This window comes from Thermomyces lanuginosus, assembly GCF_041956635.1.
Source record: "Thermomyces lanuginosus strain ATCC 200065 unplaced genomic scaffold VTN49scaffold_16, whole genome shotgun sequence".
In the NCBI taxonomy this organism is placed as follows: domain Eukaryota; kingdom Fungi; phylum Ascomycota; class Eurotiomycetes; order Eurotiales; family Trichocomaceae; genus Thermomyces; species Thermomyces lanuginosus.
The window spans coordinates 326,602-342,174 of NW_027192350.1; the positions used below are offsets into that span (position 1 = coordinate 326,602).

The 15,573-nt window shown below is 50.5% G+C and overlaps 6 protein-coding genes across 6 annotated transcripts; 4 read left to right on the forward strand and 2 right to left on the reverse strand.

The window, feature by feature from the left end:
• Positions 1-250: 250 nt before the first annotated feature.
• On the reverse strand, positions 251-2,350 carry VTN49DRAFT_502 (uncharacterized protein; the record flags this gene model as incomplete). The annotated part of the gene is made up of 2 exons (XM_069413031.1): positions 251-1,909; positions 1,961-2,350. The coding sequence occupies 2 exons, from the start codon at positions 2,348-2,350 to the stop codon at positions 251-253; spliced, it is 2,049 nt and encodes a 682-aa protein (XP_069271405.1).
• A 1,086-nt stretch (positions 2,351-3,436) lies between these two features.
• Positions 3,437-5,068, forward strand: VTN49DRAFT_503 (uncharacterized protein; the record flags this gene model as incomplete). Its single annotated transcript, XM_069413042.1, has 1 exon — positions 3,437-5,068. One exon carries the CDS (start codon positions 3,437-3,439, stop codon positions 5,066-5,068), a length of 1,632 nt encoding a protein of 543 aa, XP_069271406.1.
• A 319-nt stretch (positions 5,069-5,387) lies between these two features.
• On the reverse strand, positions 5,388-7,112 carry VTN49DRAFT_504 (uncharacterized protein; the record flags this gene model as incomplete). Its single annotated transcript, XM_069413053.1, has 1 exon — positions 5,388-7,112. One exon carries the CDS (start codon positions 7,110-7,112, stop codon positions 5,388-5,390), a length of 1,725 nt encoding a protein of 574 aa, XP_069271407.1.
• A 1,624-nt stretch (positions 7,113-8,736) lies between these two features.
• VTN49DRAFT_505 (uncharacterized protein) lies at positions 8,737-9,495 on the forward strand (the record flags this gene model as incomplete). The annotated part of the gene is made up of 1 exon (XM_069413064.1): positions 8,737-9,495. One exon carries the CDS (start codon positions 8,737-8,739, stop codon positions 9,493-9,495), a length of 759 nt encoding a protein of 252 aa, XP_069271408.1.
• A 685-nt stretch (positions 9,496-10,180) lies between these two features.
• Positions 10,181-11,825, forward strand: VTN49DRAFT_506 (uncharacterized protein; the record flags this gene model as incomplete). The annotated part of the gene is made up of 2 exons (XM_069413075.1): positions 10,181-10,310; positions 10,366-11,825. 2 exons carry the CDS (start codon positions 10,181-10,183, stop codon positions 11,823-11,825), a joined length of 1,590 nt encoding a protein of 529 aa, XP_069271409.1.
• Positions 11,826-12,722: 897 nt separating this feature from the next.
• Positions 12,723-14,585, forward strand: VTN49DRAFT_507 (uncharacterized protein; the record flags this gene model as incomplete). Its single annotated transcript, XM_069413086.1, has 3 exons — positions 12,723-12,827; positions 12,881-13,022; positions 13,084-14,585. The coding sequence occupies 3 exons, from the start codon at positions 12,723-12,725 to the stop codon at positions 14,583-14,585; spliced, it is 1,749 nt and encodes a 582-aa protein (XP_069271410.1).
• Positions 14,586-15,573: the final 988 nt, after the last annotated feature.

Genomic DNA, 15,573 nt, shown 5'->3' on the forward strand with positions numbered 1-15,573 from the left:
TTTTCCGCCTCATTCTCTAGACCAGGCATAAAGGTATCTTGGTCTCTTCCACAGAATCGTTTCCGTATTATCCAATCCATACTACCAACTACCAACATTCGTAGAGTCAACAAAATACATGAACGCCGTGTAGAAAACAACCCAACACCATTGCCAATCCCAGACCATGCCTATGTACCGCACGTAAATGCCCGGCTGCTGAATCAACATGGAAAACAAAAGGGTATTTTGACAAGAAAAACACATCGAATCAACTTTTGAAACTGTACAGTCTTACTTCGCAGTCTTCGCTGCCAGTCGCGAATCGACTATCCCCCAGTCCGACACAGGTCACCGGAGCCGAATGACCAGTGAAGGTTCGCTCGCATTCTCCCGTCCGAGGATCCCAAATTTTCACCATTCGGTCTTCTGCTCCCGAAATTACGCGCAGCGTGTCCGCAGACAAGGCCCATACGCCCTCCAGATGGCCGAAGAATGTCCGTAGGCACCGACCAGTGGACGTCTCCCACAGCCGAATAGTGGAATCCAAGGCACTGGTGAGGATGAACTTTGGCGGTAGTGGTCGGTCTCCTTCAAATCCTGGGCCGTAGAGAGATCCAGTGGACGAGAACGATCCAGACCGAACAGGCGTCCCTGATGGCGAATCGGAGGTGGTGCTGTTCGCGTCACACTCGAGATCGTGCTCCTCCTCAATCTCGAATTCTCGGGGCAATGGAACGACTTGTTGGACTTGACCCACGTGACCTTCGAATGTGCGAATGCAGTTCTTCGAATCGAGATCCCAGAGTTTTACCGTGCAGTCATCCGAGGCAGAAAAGACGGTCCGTGACAGTGTGTCGACACGCACCGCATTTACCCAGTCGGTATGTCCGCGAAGCAAGAAAGTTGATTTATCCTCAAAATTCCATACCTTCACAGTGGCGTCCGTCGACCCCGACACAAGAATGCTTGCGTCGAAATGTAGGCCGATAACTCCTCCCTGGTGTCCAGTATACGTCGATATGCACTCGCCGGTCCGCCAGTTCCAGACTTTTAGTGTGCGGTCCATACTACCGCTGATGAGTTTGGTGTCATCGAACTGCAGGCATCGAACTCCGGATGTGTGCCCACGCAAGGTGCGCAACTCCTCTCCTGTCTCGGTGTCCCAAATCTTGATGGTCGTATCGTATGATCCCGTCGCCAAAATGTTGTCTTCGAACTGCAGACACATCACGCCATTGGTGTGACCTTTGAATATCTTCACCGAGCATCGTCCGTACTTCCAATTTGTTCCAACCATAAACCGGTCTCTGTAGACGTCTTTCCATGGCCGATATTTGGTTTTGTACAACTCCTTGTCATCCTGCTGACATTGAGACACGCATTGGCGTTTGACAACTGGACCTTTTCCGTCGCCTGGCTGGTCATCTTGTTTCCGCTTTGTTCCATTGGCTGACGTTTCATTGCCGCCAGCGGTCGAATCTGCGGCGCCTGCTTGCGAGGCATCAAAATTCTGGGCGCGTTTTTCGATTTCTTCCTTGGAGGCTCGAAGACGCTTCCGCTCCAGCAGTGGCAGGCCCCAGCCGCATTTCTTGCATTTGCGATGAATATGCTGCTCACACATTCGGTGCCAAACCACGTCGTCGTCAGCTAGGCTTCGCCACCGCCGTGACACTTGAGCGGCGCGACATAGGGAGGCAGTGTCGAGATAAGACAGGATTTTGAAGGAGATCTCTGGGGGCAACGCGCTAAGGAAATCTATTCGAATGAGCTCGCGCACACTCGCAGAGAGAAAAGACAACTGCGGGAAACAACATTGCGCCAATATTCCCTGCAGCATCAACTTGCGTTGCTTGGCGGGCGCGGCGGAAAATAGCGACCAGACGTGGGAGATGCCTTTTTGATCACTCTCCGGCAACGACTGAAGCTCCTAAAGTCAAATGAGTACACATTCAAGCCAAAACGAAGTGAGGGAACATACCCTCTGCAGCTGCTCCATCGAAGGCTCGTCCGGTTGTCGACGACAGTTCAAATCAGGACGATGGCGATAGCAATACTTTGAGTTCGGATTCGTGGGGTTCGATGGATTCGAGTTCTTTTCTTGCCCACCCATTGGCGCGTACTGGGTTGGGATATGCTTGACCAGAAACGGAGAGACATTCTCGTTTGCGAGTTTCGTCTCGGCGTCAATATTACTTATATTTGAGGAGTCGTTCACTGCATCCCGAGGTTCCGCAGCGCTGTTGAAAACGGACCGTGACTCTGAAACGGACGCCATCGTGTTGTTGGCGTCCTTGGAATTCTTTGGCCCTTCAGGACCGAAGGGCTCATTCGTTTGCCGATCATCTGCGAGAGGACCATTCGACGTCATAACCGACCGCCTGATCGCAATATCAAATGCCCATGGTCTATCTAGCTGTCAATGGCCTGTAGTATTATCGTCGAGAAATCGCTGAATGCGTGGACAATGGACTCAGGGGGACTGGAATTCGAGTACAGTCAAAGAGCTTCGATAAGGCGGGCAGTGACAAAAAACTAAATCTCGTCGCCAGGGCAGGAATTCAGGACGTTCGAAGATGGCAGCGTACACAATTGCAGGTAGCCGGCAGAACCGCGAAATGCAAGCAAAGACAATCCCCTGCGAGAGGAAGAAGAGGCATTAAATCCTGCAAGGGTCTCATTCCTCTGGCAATCCGGTCGAAATGGATCGCAAGGTTATCGCAATTCATGTCGTGATCGAACGCTATTCCCAAAGTGGCAATCACGTGCCACTGGCGTGATCGCTCGCCACTATTTTCACCATCTTCTGTTGCCGTCACGCAATCGTCTGAAATGAGAACTTGTTTCTGATTTGTATTAAAAATTCAGCTTATCTAGTGCAAAGTCGTGCTCCAATATGAGTGCAGTATCCGTGCAAAGTATTTGCAGAGTATTCATGCATACAATTCTTTGTAAGATGGCGTAATCTTGCTCGGAGAGATGTTCGGAGAGATATCTACCTCTTAGATAGGGGACTAGGGCACTGGAGTGATGGAGTGATGAATCATCACTAGCCGGACTGTCGGGACTCTGGAGGGGTCTCAGTGGCACTAAAAGCTCTGAAGCTGGTCTTTACCCATTCCGGCATAGTGAGGCTTTCTCTTCTCCAAATTTGCTTACGTCATCCGGGGTTGTATCACGTGACAGACAGTTCGGCGCAGTTCGTCGACCAAAGCTGCGTCGTCGCTGAGACGGTCACACTGTCAGCTCAACTGCTGAGTCCTCATCATTTGACCCAATAAGCTTAACCAACGTGATTGATTGATAATGACCACATGATGAATGCGAAACCATAAACTAGGGTTGAATATGTGGTTCCGCGTTACGTACTATTAGGCTGCTCACCGCAGTCGGAGTCGCCACCATTAGAGGACTCTCTCTGCAGTGGCCAGCAACGACTCCAGAGGCGTGATCCAGCATGGATTCGTCGCAGTCTTCCATGCCGAACGCGGACTCGCACTCGGAGCCGAACTCGGCGCCTTTGGTCCAAGAGTCTGCGCCTCAGCTCGAAACTCTCATCTCTCATCTTGTAGCTGCGAAGCGGTCCTTGTCGTCTATTTACCATGTGTCACGTGCCAATGAAATCGTCAACACGGCTCGCGCAGCTCTGGAAGAGGCGGTAATCTTGTCGGCAAAAACGGGCTTCTTGCGTCGCGCCTTGAAGAGTCAAATCCGAATACTGTACAATGTACGAAGTGAAGTCGAGAGCATCTCTCACCGCGGCCGTTTGGAGTTTGAAACCGCGTTGAAGGAGCTGGATGCAGCAGATGAGCGGATACAACGAACGCTGGACAAGCTGCGGACCACGGTCGTGCATAGTTCATTCCGTCCAGAGGGAGAGGAGCCGAAAACCCTCCATGATTTCGTGGATGAACGTGGGCTTGAAGAATTACAATCGAATCTTAAAGGGGCAATCGATCGCACCAATGAAGCACAAGCGCAGTTGAATGCCTCAAGTCGTGCGTTCGATGCTGAGCTTGAATCGTTGCAGGATGCTCTGGGAAGATATCGCACAACAATGGAATCGGTATCCTCGCGCTCCTCACTGTCGACTTCCTCGTCAGCGGCTTCAAATGCGCTCGTGTCGACTCCATCGGCGATTCCAGGGTTACTTCGGTCGCTAGAATCCCATGCTCAGGAGATGGCGGATCTGCTAGAATCCCTCGTCCATCATTTCGATCGCTGCGTCACTGCAGTGAAGCACACCGAAGGAGGTGGCGCAGTAGCGCGGTCCATAGCTGGCGATATGCCTGCGGGTCTTGATGTTCACGTGGGCAATCCAGAAAGCGCCGACGACAATAATGCACAAGAGAATCCCGATCCCATGACGGACTCGGACTACCAAGAACTCGTGAGTGTCCTCACGAAGGATGCAGCCGAGGCTGAGGATGTGGTTTTGGAAATTCAAGAGCGAAGCAGTGCGATGGAGGCCATTTTGGAAACAGTCATTGCCCATCGTGATGCACTAATTGAGATGTATCGTGCAACAGCAACCGTGTTTGATCATCTTTCCACGTTATCATCCACACGGTTGCCGGAATTCATTGCTCAGGCACATACATTCACTCAAATATGGAGTGAAGAACGTAGTCGAATTCGACAAGGTATGATGGATCTTTCCGATCTACGGTCTCTCTATGTTGGCTTCTTGGATGCATATGACGGGCTCATTCTCGAGGTCGCCCGTCGCAAGCATGTTCGGCAGGGAGTTGAAAGAATTTTGCGCGACACTCAGGCCAAGTTAGACCAACTTTATGAAGAAGACGTGAATGCACGAGAGGCATTCCGTGTCGAGCAAGGCGATTACTTGCCCTCGGACATCTGGCCCGGGCTGAGCCGTGGCCCGATGAGAATCAAGTTCGTTAAAGTTCCAGGCGACGGACTCGACACAGCCCTAAAGAAATGTCAGGATGAAAAAGCGGAGGGTGGTTCTGTTGCTGTCACAGAGGACAATGCTGTCGATGAGGATTACATCCCCGACATTCCGAAAGAGGTTGTTAACGACGCTATTGCACGGTTGAAAGCGAGAGCCAAGGGTGGTTCACTTTAGCGCTTACAACCAATTCCGGGTGTTGATGACGAGGAGGGACACCAGTTCTGGAGGACACTTCATAATCCAAGTGTGAGCTATGTATACTCAGTACGCCCAAATGATGAATCACGAGCCTCATATTTTCGATGATCATATCCAAGTCAGACGCATACTCCGGATTCCCGTGATGTTTGCGCTGCACGCGGATATGGAATGAAGACTAAAGAGAGCTCTGATGGGTGACGAGTCAAGTGACCTCCTTCTACTCTCCTCAATTAGAGTATGCCAGTATTACACGTGCCATGTATTCAATTCTATCTAAGGGGTAATATGTTAATCATCTCCTCTTGGTAGTAGCAACCAACCTCTTCTTCACGTGCTTTGGCATTTTCTTTGCCCTCTGCTGCCGTTTCTCCTCCTTGACTTGCTTTTTATGTTCTCGTTTGGCCTCCTTGTCTTGATGCTTTTTACCCCGAGGTGCTTTCTTTGTGAAAGTGCCTTCATCCTTGCCCTTTTCTTCTGATTCGTCGCCGGATTCAGACTCAGTACCACTTGCTTCCGATTCGGATACTTCGTCCTCGCCAGCTGGCGGCTTGGATTGATCCGCGAGGAGATCACGGTAAACGAGGTCATCTCCCATGCCACTGCGGACTTTCTCGACATCTCGCTCAATATCGTAAACTTGTTCAAGAGTCTTCGGAATATACTGTTGACGGAAGACGGCAGTGTCAACTTCCTCACGAGCGGTTTGTTCTGCGCTTTCCGGGACTCTGCTCTGGGCGGCGAACAGTTTCTCTAGGACAGAGATCATCTGTTCGTTCGAGCCATCCACCATCTGTGGCCCCTCAGTTGACGTAATGAATTCGAAGACTGTACGCTCCGGCAAAGTCTCGACGCCCTTCCGCCGGAAAAAGTCGGTCACGTTCTTGATGTCCATACGCAGGAAGTCGTAACTGCGCGGGTGATCGTGCTCCACGCTCTGACTAACGTCGATGATGTAGGGTTTGTCGTTATGATACAGGACATTATACTCGCTGAGATCGGCATGCACAAGACGACAGGTGTGGTACATGGTTCGCATGTAGCTCACGAGATCCAGGTAGAGTTCACGCCATCGCGAGACAGGATCGGGAATGTCGAACTCAACATCCTTGAGCCGCGGCGCAGGAACGCCCTTTGAGTTCCCAACGAAGCCCATAACCAAGACATGAAGCCGAAGATACAAAGGTTCTGGGCTTGGGATGCCGGCTGTATGAATGCGGCGCAGGTTGCGCATTTCTTTTTCCGCCCAGAGTTTCACCATTGCACGGTTGCTGCTTTTATTGTATCCTTGACGGAACCGGTACTCGCCACTAACATACTTATCGCGGTCTTTGAAGACTAAAATGCTCGTCTTGTAGATCTTGACCGCTCGCTGTGTGACGGAACCGTCATTATCTTCATGCACTGCATGATAGACATTCGCCTCTTTGCCTGTCGATAGGCACCCATTGATCTCTGATACGATATTTCGATTGATCATCTGGAGAAGTATCATCCTCGTCCGCTTATCAAGGACCAACTCGGCGGTTGCTCGGTCACTTTTGTCGACATTCCGACTGTCCTTTCCCCGCATGCCTGCACTGAGATCATCCAGCTTAATTTTCGACGCATGCCGTGCGAGAGATGCGATCTGATCATCCACAGCTGCAGCAAGGTTCGCCTTGGGCTTCTGCGGGTTGATCTTTGGGTAGGAGGATTTCGGAGCATTAGGATCAGACATGACTTCGTTCAACCGCCGTTGACGGTTGTATGATTTTGTATAGTCGTTAGGGTTCGATGAGATGACGTCGGGATCGGTTGGATCCTCCAGGTCGTCGGCAAAAAGTTCGTCGTCGTCATCATAGTCGTCTTCCTCCTCATCTTCGTCGAGAGGTTCTTCTGGATTCACTGGGGCGTCTGCCACTTTGCTCTCATCTGCATTGTGGCCTGCACCGCTGTGTTTCTGCTCGTCTGCTTCGAGTCGAGGTTGGCCATCGGCAACGCCTTGCGCCCGAGTCGCGCTCGAGAGATTCGGGTCCATCTTGGACTGCTCACGTTGCTCAAAGTAAGGATCTCTGTCCAATTTCCCACCCACTCCAAATTTGCGCGCTCAGACAAGCTTAATATTACTCTCTCAATCTTATCGATAGCTCGCCTAACTGGAAAAATATTGACCCCTCCACAGACAGTTCAATGGTGGCGTCACTGCAATGAATTGAAAAACTGAGAGCGACTTAACTTTTCTAGGTTAGCCTGGAAAGGTTAAGTAACAAGTTGAATTCAAATCCAGTTTAATCGCTTCTGATTGGCTAAGGCATGCGCAATTTGCTTTCGGGCGGTGCATTAACGGCGGTGCAGATGTGGCTGTGTTATGCCGTGCCCTAAAGTCAGCCTCTGTACTCCGTAAATCTCAACGTGACCTGCTCGTGACCTCTTGAAAAGGACAGATGACCTTTTGAGGCCAGGGTCTCACATCTTTAGCCGCCATGAGTCCTTGATCAAAGGAAAACAAATGGCCATCTGGAGACTTTAATGTGGCTGATACCAATTAGGTCCGACTAACTCCGGAGTCTGCGCTGATTTTTGTCGGCAAGTGCCTGGATCTGGAGTGCTCCCATCTCTGACTTTTGCGGGTGTACTGGTACGCTGCGGCTCTTGCTCAAGGGTAGTAGTAAAGTTAAAGACATTGTAGCCAATACAGCCACTAACCTTCCTGGAAGTAGCGACTGTTCTCGTTGTTTCTCTTGCTACTTTGTTCTTTGATGCCTGTGGCTGATGCAGGCAGGTGAACATTTGTGGCGGCATGACTCGGTGATCATGCTCGTTCTAAGGCGTGTATTTATTCACTGAAACCTTTTCATCCTTTGCTTTTTAAAAAGTACAGTTCTTATCTTTCGCTCTTCGTCCTTGATACCTCAGAGCTGTCACCGTTATACGTGTGAGATTTCATATAAAGCTTTTTGGATTATCGTGGTCTGTGCCTGACAGGCTCTGTGGCTCGTTGCACATGGTTATAGCTTCTATTTCAAGTGCCATGTCTACGAGAACTGATTGCCTCATTCTTCACTGTCTGCGTTCTGCTTGAGTTTTTTTATTCTCCTCCATGTCTCACTGGTATTATCTGATCTGGTTCCCTCCGCTCGTTTGCTGCGAAAAGTTCTTTCGTTATCAGGTTGAACAGACTGAGTTGGAAATAAACGGACTATGTGAGTCTTGCCGGGTGGATCTACTAGGGTAACGACCGGGATGTCCAAGTTGCATCTCGCATGATCATAAGAACGCAAAACACTGGTGGGATATTACGGCATGACAGGCTCGACACATGAGTTTACGATTTTCAAATACTCGAATCCTGCTACAGGTGAGTACTTGACGATTTTCAGAATTTTGCACTGCAGCCTTGTGTCTGAAGTTGGTGGTATGGGTTCGGAAGCGTGAATGAATGTCAACCGTCTCTCAAATGTGAATTCACAACTGCCATATGTACAACGAGGTAGATCATCTCATAGTGTCTACCTCAACCATTTACACATCGATGTCCTCAATTTCTCATTTGGATTTACTCACGTTGCTGCCTCGGCGACTAATAACAATCCTGACTCAGATCTACTTGCGAACTTGCCTACATTTCCGTCACTATTTCCTCATGCTTCAAGCCTGTCGCCATGCTTCCGCAACGTGAGGACTCGAACTCCCCTACGGAGTCACTAGAGGAGTCCAGCAGTCTCGTCCGTTCTCAGCCGATCGATATTCCAACGAAGAAAAATATCACGATTCGAGTTTGCAAAGACTTATCCGTCACCCAATCAATCACGGTGCAGTCTACGGATCACAGCGACTGTGAACAAAATATCTTGGTTCCCTCCTCTCCGCCGAGACGTTCCCGTCAAGCCTCGCTTAAGTCCTTCAGCGAAGCCCCAAACGAGGAAGTTCGTCAGACGATGCTCGAGACTGGCCGAGGTAGTCCATCTTATTGCAATCTCCGGCGACGGGATGCTACCGCCACAGGGTCGACACCCCCTTCGTTGAGCACGTCTCTGACTCGCGACGATACTAGCATCGAACACTCGAATAACAACGGCATAAGCCTGCTCGATTTGGATGGGCGAATGCGAGCACTGGAGATCAAAAATGAAACAACAGCTGGGGCAACTATCCCACACTCTGCGCCGCATGTCAATGGGACTGAGCCTGCTGTCTCAGCCAGCTTCTCTGACATGAAAAGGCCAGTGTCACTTGCGGCTCGGCGGCACTCAACGGGTATACGATTGCCTGCACCACGCCCAAGCGCTCTGTCATCCCCAACTAGAAACATGGGGACATTCACGCCGGACGAAACGTTCACTCCAGCACTTTCTGTAGTGCCGTCGCCTGAGCGGCCCGGCGGATCCGCAGTGTTCCTGCTAGATGAAGAAACTGGTTAAATCTTCAAAGAGTACAGTGGGTCATAATGAGCATTTCCTTGCCCCATTTAAGCCAGCATAGGTGCTGATTGGTTTTGTTGATCCGGTATAGGTTTGATGGCGTCAGTTATTGGGAGCAAGATTAATACCTGGCGTTTCGTTTATAGATGGAAACTGCTCGTTTTGTTGGGAACGGGTTAAAAGTGTTTTAGTCCTTTCGCGTCCTGTAGTAATAGTTAGTCAACAATAGACCGGGGTAGTACTTGATGACAACCATCACTCACCATTACTGTAAGAGGCAATGCGTGCAACGCTACAGGTAGACATAAAATGGCACTTCATGCAATGATTCCTAACTTTTTCCATTTACACAGATCGAGCTGATACTTGGAGCCCGATAGCAACGACTCAACTGTTAGAGTCATCAGCTCGTCCTTCATTTTTATCAGACAGTCATATCCAGGTGCGAAATCATTGAGTATCGACATCATATTCATAAATCCAGGTTAGTTCTTGGATAGTTCATGCTGCAGATCAATGTCCAACCAGCAAGAGGGTTTCTGCTCACCATTACCCTGCAGCACAGACATATTGATAGCAAAGGGCGTCAGTATCTGGGACATCAACGCACCACATTTGGTAAGATGAAGGCCGGCATGATGCTTTCCGTGCGATAACTTAACACAGGCCAAGCGAGCAGACAGTCATGGCACCCACCAGAGACGACAAACCTTCGGATACCGGAGATGGCAAAACGAACAGACCACTAGGGAACGAAATGAAGGCCAGAAGAAAGCCGCATCGTCCTGTGCCCCGCAATCTGGCGCAGCGCAAAGGTACGAATTTGCTGTGATGTGGGCGATGGATGATATCTTTGCTGACATAAATCAGACGAAATCAATGACTTGTTGCTTCTCTCGATTCAGTCTGCATGCGATGCTGAGCGCATTCAGGTCCCTTGGAAACGGGTTGCAGAGATGATGGGCGAGGGATTCACGGAGGCATCCATCGTTCAGCATTTCACCAAACTCCGCAGTGACCGTATTGCCGCAAATAAAGCCGTGCCTCCTTCCTTGCATCAAGGCAATGGTGGTATGGGGAAGCCCGCCGAAAGGCTTGTTCTCGATAATCAGATGCCGGATCGTTTCCCGCCCGTCAATGCCACTATCCCTGCATCTCGGCAGGCAATCGAATTCATGTCAGTAGCCAGAGAGGCGACAGATACTGGCAACCGCAATGGTTTCGAGTGTGCCTCTGATGCATCCTCAAATGTCAACAAGGACAAGGTCAAAGATTTCGAGCCTGATCATCGCATGCCAGACGAGGAAAACAAAGGAGCACTGAATAAGACAGAACTTCAGATTGCCTGCCGCGAAAGAGATACTGAAAGTGACTATGAAATATCGGATGGGGGATCCAGTTCCCTGAGAATTCCAACCGGCTCTGAAGTGACTACTCCTGAGACTTTCAGTCAGGACGGAGACCAACAGGATGATGGCATCCAGGACGAGACGCAGGAGACCGAAAACGGGCTGACCCAAGCTTACCCATTTCCTGATCTAATTGCGCAGCCTGCCGAACGATCACAGGTGTTGGACCAAATCAGTTCAGACGTCAGGACAGGTGCATACTGTTTTGGTATTGGACCATACCATGATCGTGATCCCGAAAGGGTGTGGAAAATACCACCTCCCGGCCCTCTGAACATTAAATGGGGTTTCTCAAAAGATTATTATGGACCGATCCCGATGGACTCAGACGATCCGCTGCGGCCATTGCTGCTCGATGGAAGGTGGCCACGCGATGTCGTTGAACGACAGTACCAGGCACCGAATGCCCTGCCGTGGGAAGTAACACCCGAAGAGCCAGACCCAAAGTTGTATCATCCTGCAGCTTGGCTACAAGACAAGGAAACGTGCAAGCCAGAATTGCTATTTCACCGCAGGCTTCGTCGATTCGTGGAGGATGATTTTCCGGAGCTTCGTCAAGAGCTTCGCAAGCGCCGGGACTACCAGGAATACATGGAGAAGCATCGTGAGGTTCCTCGTTTCTTGGACCCGACCTGGAACCTCCCACCCACAGTTGCCTTTGCGAAAGGCGCCAACTACAGGCAGCATGGATCTGGTAATCGTTCTGTGCCGCCTCACGGTGAATTTGAGGTCCATGGCCCGTTGATACAACTTGAGCCTGAATTGAGGCAGGAAAGTTTCGTTGACACGGAAAATGCGTGCAGCATCTATGATGACGTCGACCTACGCAAGCAGCTACCGCCAATCAAGTGCTACGATTTGCTCAAACCACTGACTGAGGAGCAGCTCAACCGTGAGTATGGTGACTGGGCATTGACTTGAGTAAAGCTTAGTCTGTGGATCCTTCGAAGTGATAAGTGAGGATCGCTTTGCGAGAATAACATACGCACGCTATTGAGTCACTGTGAATTTGCGCTTGTTGAGTTTCGGAGCCAACATAGTGGCAGTTGACTCTGGCTGGACGGACTCGGAATGTCAACGTTCAACTTCTGTTCACTTGAAGATGTGCGCGTGTATGTGTACTCTGTATGCTCTCTAGTAATTTCCATGCTGGCAGACGTGTTGGTCACATACACTCGTGTTCAAATTTGAGACACTCGAAGTGCGTCAAATTGTACGGATGAAGACGCTTCATTCTATGCCGATTCGTGCTTGATGTTCTGCGTGACCATTACATGTCAAAGCATTTCGACTTCGGTAGTCTCAGTCGGCCGTCGACCAAAATTCTACCTACTAAGTTATCTCTGTCGAAACGAGCCAATTTGCTCGAAACTTAGGCCTTAACTAAGACATTAAAAGACATAAAAGCATGAAGAGCCCGACCACCAGTATTGGAGCTTTCTCTTGTACTGTACCTATTGGAGACCTTGGAAAAGTGCAACCTGTTTTGTTCTCCAGGGAAGGAATTGCTCTCTCCGACCATGGTTTGTCGTTCATCCATACGTAATGAACTCCGCACTTCCTGCCCAAAGCGGACAAGCTCCAAACGCACCGCATGTGGAGAGCTCTCACGTGATCAGCTCCGAGTTCTAGGAGCTTCTTCCGCCAAGATATCCGAGAATCGAAGCCATTGGAAATTTTTCGCTTCTACGACAACAAAACCTCCCGTCAATTCTTCCTCCCTTGATCTTTTCCAGGCGTTCCGGTTAGGGTGGATTGGGTCACTGGATTTCCCTTCCTCATCATTCATTCTGAGTCATTGCAGCACCCATAATCAAGATGTCGTTGAGGGCTCTCTCGGCTAGGACTTCCGTCCTGTCCCGTGCTCCAGTCTCGAGTTTGAGAACCTCGATCAACTTGCAACAACAACGATTCGCTCACAAGGTACGCTGGTTGTTCTCTTTCGAAGGCGTCGGGTGGTGCCTAATGTCGAACAGGAGCTCAAGTTCGGTGTTGAAGCCCGTGCTCAGCTGCTGAAGGGTGTTGACACTCTCGCAAAGGCTGTGTCATCAACCCTCGGTCCAAAGGGCCGCAATGTCTTGATTGAGCAAAGCTACGGTTCGCCAAAGATCACAAAGGGTAAGTTCTTTCAGAACTACCAAGATGATATGCAATTGATGATATTTACTGACTTTCATAGACGGTGTGTCCGTCGCCAAGGCTATCTCTCTCCAGGATAAGTTCGAGAACCTGGGTGCGCGGTTACTGCAGGATGTTGCCTCCAAGACCAATGAGATCGCTGGTGATGGAACCACGACCGCTACTGTCCTTGCTCGCGCCATTTTCTCGGAAACCGTCAAGAATGTCGCCGCCGGCTGCAACCCCATGGACCTGCGCCGTGGTATTCAGGCTGCCGTCGACCGCGTCGTGGAGTACCTGAAGGATAACAAGCGAGACATCACTACAAGCGAGGAGGTTGCACAGGTCGCCACCATCTCGGCAAACGGCGACACTCACGTCGGCAAGCTCATCTCGAGCGCCATGGAAAAGGTCGGTAAGGAAGGTGTCATTACGGTCAAGGAAGGGAAGACCATCGAGGATGAGCTCGAGGTGACTGAGGGAATGCGATTCGACCGTGGCTACACCTCTCCCTACTTCATCACCGACGTCAAGTCGCAGAAGGTTGAGTTTGAGAAGCCTTTGATCCTTCTGTCCGAGAAGAAGATTTCTGCTGTTCAGGACATCATTCCGGCTCTGGAGGTGTCCACGCAGCTCCGTCGTCCCCTTGTCATCATTGCTGAGGACATTGAGGGTGAGGCTCTCGCTGTTTGCATCCTGAACAAGCTCCGCGGTCAGGTTCAGGTCGCTGCCGTCAAGGCCCCCGGTTTCGGTGATAACCGCAAGAACATCCTGGGTGACCTTGGCGTGCTCACCAACGCCACTGTCTTTACCGATGAGCTGGACATCAAGCTGGAGAAGCTTACTCCCGACATGCTTGGCAGCACTGGCTCCATCACCATCACCAAGGAGGACACTATCATCCTCAATGGTGAAGGCAGCAAGGATGCTATTGCACAGCGTTGCGAGCAGATTCGCGGCGTTATGGCGGACCCGTCGACGTCCGAATATGAGAAGGAGAAGCTGCAGGAGCGTCTTGCCAAACTTTCTGGTGGTGTTGCCGTGATCAAGGTCGGCGGCGCTTCTGAGGTCGAGGTCGGTGAGAAGAAGGACCGTGTTGTTGACGCCTTGAACGCGACCCGTGCTGCTGTTGAGGATGGCATCCTCCCTGGTGGTGGCACTGCCCTGCTGAAAGCTGCGGCCAACGCTCTTAATGATGTTAAGGGAGCCAACTTTGACCAGCAACTTGGTATTGACATCGTCAAGAACGCTATTACCCGTCCCGCTCGCACGATCGTTGAGAACGCCGGCTTGGAGGGCAGCGTGATTGTTGGCAAGCTCATGGACGAATACGCCAAGGACTTCAACAAGGGCTTCGACAGCGCGTCGGGCCAGTATGTCGATATGATCAACGCCGGTATCCTCGATCCTCTCAAGGTGGTGCGCACTGCTCTGGTTGACGCCAGTGGCGTGGCTTCGTTGCTCGGCACCACAGAGGTCGCTGTCGTTGAAGCTCCTGAGGAGAAGCCTGCTGGCCCTGGTGCTGGCATGGGTGGCATGGGCGGCGCTGGCGGCATGTTCTAATCTCTCCGCGCTGGCCTTGGCATCGTTCAACGCATGTTTTATCCCCTGACGCTCCTATCTCCACTCTCACGAACCACCGGGACGTCGATCGTGCACGAGGAAATAGATTCTACGGGGTGTGACGAAGTTACTGTTCTGTGTACTGTACTATAGCTCTCATGTACTTTATTATCTGCAGTCATACAGGTGTTTGGTTGTATTAGTTGTCAATGAAGGTTCAGGTAATGTGATTGATGACAGTGAACAGAAGGATTGCAGTATCAGATGTCAATGAACTGTTCATTCCAGTCCATGAACGCTGCGCTGCGTCTTGGATGGATCGCCTCAGATAAGTGTTGACCGGCCGTCGGCTGATTTAAGTCTTCTCGCACAAGCACAGAGATAACGCCAGCATCATAGTCGTCCGGAAGGACAGAGCGAATGGTTAGGGCAGTATGGAGGTACAGCTATGATCTGAGGAAATCCTGAGCATGGCGGTGTCCAGAGGGTACTGCAGATATCCCTTTAGGTGTCAAAACAGTAATTTCCTTGGTATGGCAATCATCCCGTCCCTTGCTTAGGCATTGTGAATCCCCGAAGATAACCGCTCGGCACTTGCCGCACCCTAGCTCCAGCTTCTTTTGGTCCCAATTCTCAGATCTTTTTAGAAGTCATGACTGTAGCAGTGGAGTGACTAAACGTGCATCAAAGCTGAAACCAAAGGCATCGACACTGTCCATTCTTTGGGACTATGATTACTAGATGATATATCGGGTAAGTCCCACGTTTGGGACTTGCAAGTACTTTGACAATGAACGAGTTCGGCTGCATGGGTGAGGTGTGGCAGGCGTGGACTCATGGTAATTTTCTGCGCAAGACTGTGGATATATGGTACGTAACTGCTTTGTACTGTACATGATCGTCGTGTTTTGTAACTGTAAGTTGCGAACTGATTGAGATTCTCTAGAATCCATGACAAACAGCTCAAGTTTTCGATACTACAAAAAGG